At 45.7% G+C, this 11672-nt stretch overlaps 1 protein-coding gene across 1 annotated transcript; it reads right to left on the reverse strand.

Annotated features, from left to right (window-relative positions):
- Positions 1–314: 314 nt before the first annotated feature.
- On the reverse strand, positions 315–8166 carry THAP1 (THAP domain containing 1). The gene is made up of 4 exons (XM_089325968.1): positions 7897–8166; positions 7579–7748; positions 4110–4305; positions 315–2621 (listed from the first exon to the last, which is right to left on the reverse strand). The coding sequence occupies exons 2-4, from the start codon at positions 7647–7649 to the stop codon at positions 2247–2249; spliced, it is 642 nt and encodes a 213-aa protein (XP_089182094.1). The 5' UTR covers positions 7650–7748; positions 7897–8166; the 3' UTR covers positions 315–2246.
- Positions 8167–11672: the final 3506 nt, after the last annotated feature.

Here is an 11672-nt window from a genome sequence, read left to right on the forward strand (position 1 = left end):
TGATGATGCTGTTCACATCCCTTAGGATACTTTTTTTTAAACTGAAATTTTGGTAACATGCAAAAAACTATGAATTTAGAAAAGAATGAAAATTCTCAACAGATGCTTAAAAATATTTATCATTCAGAAAAAAATCTCAGTAGAAAAAAGCCATATCCAAGATGAGAAAAGGTATCAAGGCATGGAATTGTATGACAGTATTACTTTAAGCAAACAACGTAATTATAATCACTTTTTTGCTTATTCGTAAATCACCGTGTTTGCTCTTCGGTATTTTTCTTTCATGTCAATGACTGTATTTCGACACAGAAGACTACAAGAACCCATTTATTCCATACTGAGACCTTGTCCCTGTTAGTTTCAGACTGAGCTCCACCATGCTGGAACAGGACCTATTTTAGCCTAAATGTTCTACTTTCCTTGGCAATGTTACAAACAATAAAATACATCAAATGAATTTTAAAACACTCAACAAATGTTACATCTCAAATCACAAAAAAGCGCCTGCACCTCAAATTCCTTATGCTAAATTATGATAAATTATTTAAACGGAAGCAGTTGGTGTGCATGCTGCTTGTTCAGTTCTCTCCAAGTGAAAAATTAAGTCTGTTATGAAAAGAAAGCAGTTCCAGATTAAATAATAAGTCTAAGATGCTAATTATGATTAATACTTTTATATCCTAATCTGGATTCTCAGTTCTGGGGACACACACACACACACACACACACAATCTTTCATGTAGAAAGACAAAAATTTAGGTTGAAGACAAATACTTGGCAAAGTATCTACCCATGTATCTTCCAGAAATTGCTAGAGAGATGAACAGCTACGAGTTCCATAAATAACCAGTGAACATGCATTCAACTGAGTTAGTTCTAAATGTTGCTAGTAGACTATGTGACTTCACGTAATCTTCTTATCATTATTTTCTATTTTGAGACACTGGTTCCTAAGATATCAGGAATCAAAGTACTATCCATGGCAGTGTGGCAGTGAATTACAATGAAAACGAGGTCTACAAAAGACACAAAATGGTTCCACATTTTAATACTGTCTTGAAAGGTCTGTTACTCTTCAACTACCTCAGTGCATTTATAAAAGTGACAGAGTTGGAATAGTTATTCTAAATCTAAGTAGGTTACTTCTATTAGCAGTATTTGTTTACTCAGAACATATTTCCATTTCAAATATATGTAAAATTTCTCACAAAGTCAGAACACAACTCACAGTCTGAACAGAAACCTCAGTGTTTAAATCTCAACATTCAGCAAATAAACATCATACATAAGGCTGCTTCTGAATACAAATCACTCATTCAGATAAACGGGGTACAATTTCTAACTTGTTAGAAGAAATGATTTTTTTGGTGAAGTTTTGGCTAAAATCAATGTTACTGAAAAATTAATATAAACAAACCAAACTCTAGTACCACATTTGTTAAAGCTTTGGACACAGATATCACCTCAGGAGGGAGCTGGCTGTCCTTTACCTAGGGGTCATTACAGAAACAAGCGTCGTGGTCAGGCCCTAGCTTTACTACTCACTGACAACAAAGCCTCATTTTGTTTACTGAAGGATTTTTCCTTCACTGAAGACACACTTCTAGCTTAACAATGGGGAAAAAAGACAGGCCTACTTTAAAAAAATCTGTTCTTCATAAAGTTACTTATTAAGTAGATGTTCATTTTCTGCTGCAAAGACACTCAAGTCTTTTCAAGTACTGACTTGCTGATTTGACAACTGACTCAGAATGGTAAATGAAATCTCCTGACTTCACCTGTAAGAATCTGTGAGTATAGGTATGTATATACTTATATATCTTTTGACGTTATGCCCGTGATCTGATCCTTCTTGATTTAAAATATAACTAAATTTCTCAATAAACAGCATGAATTTTAACTTTTAAACTTAAAACTTACTGCACTGTTCTCATTTTTTTTACTTTTACATTATTTCTATAAATATTCTAGAAAACAAAAATCCCCAATATTGAAACCAACTTACATTGGCAGTTTGAGGCTAGTTTATAACTTCAAAGATATTTTGTTAAAATGTAAAAACCCTGAAATTACAAACAAAAACCTTACAATTTTACAGTATATATCTAATTTATTTTTTTAAAAAAATATTCTGAATTGCTTTTATACAAATAATCAAGTGTTATTTTTTTCAAAGGAAACTCCTTTACAGGCTAAAAGAGGGTGTGTGGTGTTGCCCCATTAAAAACTCAACGCATGTCTCTTGCTCATGCCGGCACTTCCACTATCTCAAAGCAGTCACTTGGCAGAATCACGTAGCCTCTCTCCGACGAGTCGTCTCTCTCCTTCTGGAAGTGCACGACCTCCCTCAGCTTTTCAAGCTGCCGCTCTTGTCTTCTGCATCGCTGCTGTGCCGTCTTGAGCTTCTTCCTGAGTTTCTCGACCTGCTGTTCCAGTTGCTGAATCCTTTTCCTCTGGTGCATCGTGTCCTCCACGGTGTAGTTGTGGTCACAGAAAACCGAGAGGTTGTCAGGGGTCTGCAGAGGAGGCATCAGCAACCCAATAGCAGCATCCATCTGGGAGATGGGCGGTGTTAAAGGAGCTGGAGGCAGCTGCTCCTGTGAGCCCAGCACATCTTCCTTCTAGAACAATGAAGAACAGCATGTCTGAACTTAGTAACTGACAGTGCAAAACAACTCATCTGTGGAAGTTAGGAAATAAGACGTTTTTGTGATTCTGTGGCACAGAAACATCCAAGTAGTTTCATTCCGAAATAAACTTTCCAACTTAAGGAGAAATGGTAAGCAAGAAAGAGAGAAAATGGTGACACATTGAAATACCAAGCACTTAAAACTAACGAGGAAAATACTCTGAAACCAAAATGTCACAGATAAAGAAAAATCAAAACTTATCAACAGGTGCCAGGGCTATGGTGCAGTAGGTTAAGCCTCTGCCTGTGGCGCTGGCATTCCATATGGATGCCGGTTCAAGTCTTGGCTGCTCCACTTCTGATCCAGCTCTCTGCTGATGGCCTGGGAGAGCAGTGAAGGATGACCTGAGTGCTTGGGCCCCTGTACCCACGTGGGAACCGGAAGAAGCTCCTGGCTCCTGGCTTTGGACTGACCCAGCTCCAGCCATTGCAGCCAATTGGGGAGTGAACCAGCAGATGGAAGACCTTTCTGTCTCTCCCTCTCTGTCTTTAACTCTGCCTCTCAAATAAATCTAAAAAACAACAACAACAACAACAAAAAACCAACTCATCAACATTCAAGGAGGGGCACAGAGTGATCTTTAAATAAGTGCCAAAGTTGTATGGAGTTTTTTAGTGTGGAGATAACTTAATGGGCTGTATTCCTTTTTCTTTTTTTTTTTTAAAGAAAGTATTGAGGTAGATATTTGGTCTGGTGGTGAAATGCTCACGGGGGTTGGGTACCCGCTTGCGGATCCTGACTGCAGCTTCCTGCTAGAGCAGACTCTGGGAAGGATGGCTCAGGTGGCTGACTTCCTGACAGCCACACGGGACACCCAGATTCGGTTCCTGGTTCCTGGCTTCAGCTTCAGCCCAGCCACAAATATCAAGGACATCTGAGGAGTAAACCAGCAAATGCAGGCACAACATATGTTCTTTCTGTCTCTCAAGTAATTTTTTTAAACAAGTGTATCACTGTTGGGCCGGCACTGTAGCGTAGCGGGTAAAGCTGCCTCCTGTAGTACCGTCATCCCATATGGAAGCCGGTTCAAGTCTCGGCTGTCCCACTTCCAATCCAGCTCTCTGCTATGGCCTGGGAAAGCAGTGGAAGATGGCCCAAGTCCTTGGGCCCCTGCACCCATGTGGGAGACCCAGAAGAACCTCCTGGCTCCTAGCTGCGGATCAGCATAGCTCCAGCCATTGCAGCCAACTGGAGAGTGAACCAGAGGATGGAAGACCTCTCTCTCTCCTCTCTCTGTGTAACACTGACTTTCAAATAAATAAATAAATCTTTTTAAAAAAGTTTATCACTGTTAACAGTATTATCAGTGATAAGTCCTGGGTACATTTATTTTCTTAACAACACCCTAATTTTCCAAATATACTATAATGAACACATTAACATGATAAACAGAAAACAGTATTTTAAAACACATATTACCTTGTCATGTGGTTCAATACAAAGAAATATCGTGGGAACAGCATTCTCCTTCAGTAACTTGTTGTTGCACTCCCTCTTAAAGCAGTCTGGGGTAAAGTGCTCTGAACAAATGCTGCTGTACTTGGTGGGCTTAAAGTTTTTTCTTCTGACAGCCGCCTCCCATTTTTTACAAAGACTGGGGCGAGTAAGTGGAAACCTAAGAAAAAGACACCATTCAACTCTCTGACCTCATTAAAAACAAAAACCCAAAACCAAAGCCACCTAAACTTTCCTAGTTAGAAAAAGCTATGTCACATTGGGCTTAACATACTAGAGAGTGTGATTAAGCACTAGCTCCAACTACCTGTTTTCCTCACTTATTAATCTTCAACTTTTTGTACTGAGGACACTGTAAGATTCAAGTGGGGCCAGCACTGTGGCACAGTAGGCTAAGCTTTTACCTGTGGCACTGGCATCCCGTATGGGCACGGTTTGAATCCCGACTGCTCCTATTCTGATCCAGCTCTCTGCTAATGGCCTGGGAAAGCAGCAGGTGATGGCCCAAGTGGGTGGTCCCCTGTACCCACGTGGGAGACCCAGAAGAAGCTCCTGGCTCCCGGCTTCAGCCTAGCCCAGCTCCGGCTGTTGCAGCCATTTGGGGAGTGAACCAGCAGATGGAAGACATTTCTCTCTCTCCCTCTCTGTAACTCTACCTCTCAAATAAATAAAATCTTTAGAAAAAAATGTCAACTAAAATATATACTACAGAATGAATCTCTGTTCATATTTTTACCCAGTAATTTTCCGTATGCTGCACAGAAAAGCAAAATTTGCACATTCACATCCATGTACTTTGGAAAAGAGGATTCTAGTTCTCTCAGAGTAAACGTGAATGAATCAAACTATAGGCAAATGATAAGGAAATTATTTTATCTTAATCAACTGGGATATGTCCATCAAGTGCAGTTAAGAGTTTAAATTTAGGGGCTGGTGCTGTGGTGTAGTGGGTACAGACACCACCTGTAGTGTCGGCATCCCATATGGGTGCCGGTTCGAGTCCTGGCTGCTCCACTTCCAATACAGCTCTCTGCTGTGGCCTGGGAAAGCAGTGGAAGATGGCCCAAGGACTTGGGCCCCTGAACCAGCGTGGGAGACCTGGAAGAAGTTCCTGGCTTTGGATCAGCTCAGCTCTGGCCGTTGTGGCCATCTGGGGAGTTGAACCAGCGGACTGGACTGGAAGACTCTCTGGTTCTACCTGTCTCTGTAACTCTTTCAAATAAATTTCTTAAAAAAAAAAAAAAAAGAAAGAAAAATGTCTGCTGCAAAAGGCCTCTGAAGTACCAACTCTTGCAGCAAGTGCTTGTAAAAAACTCAGTATGCAGGACCTCTTCTCCCAAGGACTACACATTCTCAGGTGTCTGTGAGGTTTTGGCAGGCTCTTTCCCATCTACGCTCCTGAAACCTGCTCCTTTAGAAAGCAGTGAGATGAGGCTAGCCCTTCTTTGGAGTCAGTGAGCAGAAACACAGCGTTCCTGGTGTGCGAATGTCATGCTGAGCTAGTTTCCAGTGCCTGTGAAGCGCCTGCCTTGGATTTCAGATTTGCTCTGCCACCCGTTTCGAAGGGGGCCAGGGAGATGGGGAGCTGAATGCACAGGACGCTGTTACCATCCGCTGATGTAGCCTCTGGGAGTCCTTCACTTCTCAGGCATTCTAACAGACCCAGCAGTTATACTAAGACGTATGGAGCCGAATCCTGGGTTCCAGACCCTTCTCCAAGAAGAACAGCAATTCCGGAGGTCTCCATGCTCTACCCACTCTTATTTCTCCAGGGTTCATCTCACATTACATCAAACACGTTAAACACACAAGGCTGGTGCTGTGGTGTAGTGGGTTACACTACTGCCTGTGAGGCCAGCATCCCATATGGGTGCCGCTTTGAGTCCTGGCTGCTCCACTTCCAATCCAGCTCCCTGCTAATGCGCCTGGGAAAGCAGCAGAGGATGGTGCCTGCCACCCACATGGGAGACCTGACCGAGGTCCAGGCTCCTGGCTTCTCTGGCCAGAAGTCTTCCCTGTCACCTGCCTTTTAAATAAACAAATGTTTTAAAATATAACAATGCCCCAACACTTAACATTTTGCTTGGTAATTATTCATCTATGAGTAATTCATATAATTTACCACTGGATCCATTTGTAAACAATCAGGCTGAATGAAAATGCCATTGTATCTCCTTTTGCTGAGCATCTGGTATCCTTAGGTAATCCAATGCTGCAGTTTTGTGTGTTTTTTTGTTTTTTATAGATTTATTTATTTATTTGAAAGAGTTACATAGAAAGAGGAAGGAGAGGCAGAGAGAGAGAGAGAGAGAGAGAGAGAGAGTGTGTGTGTGTGTGTCTTCCAACCGTTGGTTCACTCCCCAGTTGGCTGCAACGACCGGAGCTGCAGTGGAAGCCAGGAGCCAGGAGCTTCCTCCAGGTCTCCCACGTGGGTGCAGGGGCCCAAGCACTTGGGCCATCTCCCACTGCTTTCCCAGGCCATGGCAGAGAGCTGGACTGGAAGCGGAGCCCATATGGGATGCCGGCACTGCAGGCAGCGGCTTTATGCCACAACCCAACCTCTCAGCTTTTTATTTTCAAAAGTCTATTCCCCTACCCCCAGCTGTAGCAGTGGAGCCACAGGACCAGCGGGGTAAAACAGCCCTGAGTTTATGGCCTCCACCATACTAGGAGCTCAGGGAGAGCAGGTCTTCTCTCGGCACACCCACAAGCTGTCTCAATCTTTGGGATCCTTAAGGTTGGGGCGTAGGTTTGCGAGAAAAAACACCTCCCTGATATCCTGGCCCAAATAAACTCTGAATTTCTCCCTTCCTAAAAGAGCAGCTTCTCCCGGCTGCTCCACTTCCCACCCAGCTGCCTGCCGGTGCACCCAGGAAGGCAGCCCAGGATGGCCCAGGTCCTTGGGCCCCTGCCACTCACATGGGTGACCGTGGGGAGCTCCTGGCTTTGGCAGCCATTTGGGGAGTGAACGAGGGAATGAGGGACCTCTCCCTCCCTCTCCGTGGCTTTCAAATAAACAAATCTTTATAAATATATATGTGTATGTATGTATATATAGATATTATATACATATATATATACATATATATATATATATATACACACACACATACACATATACATACATACAGAACAGGGTTGGGGGAGGGCACGGGGAAGGCCTTCGCTCCTATCCCATTCAGCCTTCCGCGGTCGCCACCATCCGCCCTCCGCAGGCGCGGAACTCGCTAAGCCCACGTCCGGACGCGCGAGGAACCGCCGCTCGGCCGGGAACGCCCCCGGCTCCCGGCCCGAGACCCCCGCCCCGCCCTCGCCCCCGCCCCTCTCGTGAGGTCTCGCGCGGACACGCGCCCGGCTCCGCCCCGCGCCCAACCGGCCGCGCGCCCCCCACCCCGGCTGGGGCCGGCCCCGCGATGCGCGCAGGGGGACTTACTTGTGGAAAGACACGGGCTTGTCCTTGTCGTACCGGTTCTTGCAGCCGTAAGCGGAACACGACTGCACCATCCTTCCGGTCTCTGTCCCTTCACTTCTGCCGCCCCTGAAGGCAGGCGGAGCTGCTCCCGATGTCGCAGCTCTCGGTGTGGACGCCTTCTCCTCCTGTAGCTTTGGTCAACGGTTACAGAGAAGACGGTTTCACTCGGGGAGGGGTGGTGGTGACTACCGCGCCCGTTGTGGAGTTTGCATTAGCAGAAGGGCCACAGCCATCGCCCCTCTCCCATCTCCAAGATGGCGGAGGCAGCTTCAAACTCACCTCTCGCGAGGAGTTCTTCCACCGTCTCCGAGTAGCCTCTGAGGTCAGAGGTAACGTTTTTCTAGGAAGCAGGCCATTGGCTGAGGCCGAGCGTTTCCTGCGTCGTGGGGCGGGGCGGTGGCTAGGCGTTCCGGAAGGAGGCGGGGCTTCAGAACTTGGGTCTAGGCCGGGACTGCTAGGGGAAGGCGAAGCTCCCAGGGCCAGCCCTGCGCCGCGGGTGGTGCTCCCCGGAGTTCTGTACCCCGAGTTTTCCCCGGGCAGCCTTGAGTGGGAAGCATACAGCGTGTGGGGTCAGCTGTCAAGCTGAGCCAGCCCGCTCTCCCAGGTCGCCGATTGGATTCCGGTGACATCTCAGCTGCCGAGACGGTAGCGCGCAGTGTCCCACTGCACAGAGGCGTTGCCTCTTTATCCCCTGCCCCCTGCAGATCCGGCGAGCGGACTGCTGATTGCGTGATTCGGACGCTCTGCTTTTTTCTGCCCCCTGAAACGTGGGCGTTTCCGGAACTCTAGACAGCTTGCTAGTGATTCCCAGGTCGTCTGTTAACTGTCTGCATCTGTCCTGCTTCCCGTATTACCTGCGAGTCGTTAGTCCGACGGCTGTCTATACCAGAGAGTCTTCAAACGCCTTGATGACACCACGTTAATTTTATAGAATCCGTACACGCCTCTTAAGTCCATTCCTTTTTCATCTTTAACTCCTGTTCTTTTGAGTCCTTTATTTTTAAAGTATTTTGTTTGAGAGGGAGATCAAGTGATCTTTCATCTGCTGGTTCACTTCTGAGAAGCCAGGAGCTTCTTCCGGGTCTCTCTTGTGGGTGCAGGGACCCAAGGACTTGGGCCATCCTCCACTGCTTTCCAGGCCACAGCAGAGAGCTGGATCGGAAATGGAGCAGCCGGGACTCGAACCGGCGGCCATATGGGATGCCGGCACTGCAGTGGCGGCTTTGCCCACTGTGCCGCAGCGTCGACTCTTAGCTCCTGTTCTTGATCAGACCCTCACCGTGGGTGGAACCCCCTGACTTTGCCATCTGCAGTCCTCATGGAAGCCGACACTCCCCTGTGCTTCATCAGTTTATTCGTGTTTTGAACAAAATCCCGATGTCTTAAGGTCAGCCACAAAGCCCTCTAGGACCAGGCGCCTCTGCTTTTCCAGCGTCTCCTTCTTAAGCTCTGCTGCAGCTGTAGGTCTTTAATAGGCAGGCTCTCCGGTGCCTCCCACAAGAAGCCTGTTTTCCTGGGCTTCGCGTGCTCCTGACCTCCTCAACCGAGGCAACTCTCTTGTTCCAGTGAAGCCTTGCACTCGTTTCTGTGAACAGTCTTGAACCGCTCCGCAGTGTCCGGTACATAATCTGCCGTCCTCCTCAGCGCTGAGACGCTGCTGACGGGGATTGTGTCTCATCTCACACAGTAACCACAGCGGCTTGCAGTATCTGACACAAGTTAAGGGTTGTTTTTTTAAGACGTATTATTTATTTGTAAGGCAGAGTTAGAGAGAGCGAGCATCCATGCGGCTGGTTCACTCCCTAAATAGCCGCACGACCAGGGCTGCAACAGGCCAGGCCAAAGAAAGGAGCCAGGAGCTTTCTCTAGGTCTCCCATGTGGGTACATGGTCTTGGGCCATCTTCCGCTGCTTTCCCAGGCACATTAGCAGGCAATGGATTGGAAGTGGAACAGCGGGGACTGGAACCGACACCCATATGGGATGTTGTCACCACAGGTGCCAGCTTTGTGCACGGTGCCACAGCGCCGGCCCCATAAGTTAAGAAAAGGTTGGTATATGTGCTTGGCTGAGGAGCCAGTAGGACGAAGCTACCATCTGTGGGATTATGACTGAATGCCTCTAAGTCAGAATCCCACCCAGGCTGAAGGAGCCCCAGCTGGCCTTGGATAGCCGCATGTGACGCCTAAACCAGTTGGGTCCCTGGCACCCATGTGGGAGATCCTGAGTCCCTGCTGCGGCCTGGCCCAGCTGTGGCTGTTACAGGCATTTGGGGAAGGAATCGGGGAATGGGAGTGTTCTCTGTCTCTGCCTCTCAAATAAATATGAACAGATCAATGACATCGGTTTGTAGCACATTTTTAACAAAGGGTTTGGGGTGGGGTGTGATTTGGGAGGCTGGGTCACTGGCTGTGGTGTGGCAGGACAGGGGAGGGCAGAGGAGAGCTTGGTTGACAGAGGTGGGATGCACGGGGCTCTGCAGGCTGTCCCTGGCTTTCCCTCAACCAAGTTCTTGTCTTCATTCCCTTTTGATGTCTTTAATCTTCTACCTTTCTATAGCTTGGGAATAAAATAATGCATCTTTATTATCTGTTGAATGTAATTCTATTTCCTTATTTCAAAATGGTAGATTTACTGGTATGGTGAATTGCAAATAATCTTTCAAATGTATTTGTTAAACTAGTTGAGTTTTCCTTTGTAAAACATCTCCAAAGCAGAATTTTCACTGTGTGGTCTGCAAATGAATTTATTAAACTATCTTCACCTTGTATAAATTCACTCAGCACACCCATTGTTAGTTTTCCTGCTTTCTACTTTGCCCGTTCCTAGATTTTCTAAGGATGGGGTAACTTCTTATTTGCCAAAGCACATTGCAGGAGAGCATGTTTATTTTTAAAGATATTTTCCTGCTTTTTAAAAAGTTTATGGAAACAATCCAAATGTCCATTAATAGCTGAATGAGTAAATTGTGGTAGAGTTCACAATGGAATACTACAAAGCTGTCAGAATTTTTAAAACCACAACCCACAACAATATGAATGATTCTTACACACATGTTGAAGAAATACACAAAAGAATATTTTTTTTTTTTGTAAAAAAGATAGGTTAAACTAATGTCAGTAGACTTACTTCTGGGGAAAGAAGCAATGAAATGGGTGCTGGTCACACAGTTCATTAATTGAGTATCTGATTTGTGGTTTATAAAATGCTATTTGTTACATTTAATAAAACAGTTTATTTGAGAAGGGCTACACAAATGTTCATAATTTTCATTTTTTCTTAAAGAACAAGAGAGCTGTAGGCTCACTTGCTGTCTTCATTTGCCCTTCAATGAATGTCAAAAATGAATATATACCTTAGCGTTATATCATGGCCATTTAAGGGAAACAGAATACATTTTAAAATGCTATTTAGAGGCTTGATATTTTTCAGCCTTAAGAGGCCAAGAGCTAGTTCATCTACCGACAGAACTTTTTTTAAAGGAAAAATAAAACATACCCTCAAGATTAAAAGGCTGTTTTGTCATGATTATTATAGATGGGTAACCCTTGTCTGAAGAAAAACCAGCTTTTTTCAATCCAAGTGCTCCGTGCTGGATATCTGTGGTTAATTCCCATGCAAAAGTCTAACCCACAAAGACAGTATTTAGAGGTGGGGCCTCTGGCAGGTGGTGAGATGAGGGTGGAGCCCTCGCAAATAGGATTAGGCAGAAGTAGGACAGAGACCTGACCATTCTGGCATGTAGATATAAATTGCTATGTTATCTCTAAAGGCCTACTAGTTCCTATTTTGGTATGAGTATCAGGAATTTTTAGTGGGCTTTTTTTTTATTAAGATTTACTTATTTTACATGAAACACAGAGTTACAGAGAGGCAGAGAGACTTCCTTCCGCTGGTTACTCCCCAAATGGCTACAAAGGCTAGAGCTGGGCTGGTCTGAAGCCAGGAGCCAGGAGCTTCTTCTGGGTCTCCTATGCGGGTGCAGGGGCCCAAAGATTTGGGCCATCCTCTACTGCTTTCCCAGGCCATAGCAGAGAGCTGGATCGGAAGTGGAGC

Source organism: Oryctolagus cuniculus, chromosome 2 (assembly GCF_051225735.1).
Source record: "Oryctolagus cuniculus isolate XC-2025 breed Fujian yellow rabbit chromosome 2, ASM5122573v1, whole genome shotgun sequence".
Taxonomy (NCBI): Eukaryota; Metazoa; Chordata; class Mammalia; order Lagomorpha; family Leporidae; genus Oryctolagus; species Oryctolagus cuniculus.

Excerpts from the sequence above, each read along its gene's own strand:
- THAP1 (XM_089325968.1), bottom strand. The coding sequence starts at position 7,649 with ATGGTGCAGTCGTGTTCCGCTTACGGCTGCAAGAACCGGTACGACAAG. Across the intron at positions 4,306-7,578 it reads AAGCCCGTGTCTTTCCACAA|GTTTCCACTTACTCGCCCCA; the intron begins GTAAGTCCCCCT and ends TCTTTTTCTTAG. Across the intron at positions 2,622-4,109 it reads GTATTGAACCACATGACAAG|AAGGAAGATGTGCTGGGCTC; the intron begins GTAATATGTGTT and ends TCATTGTTCTAG.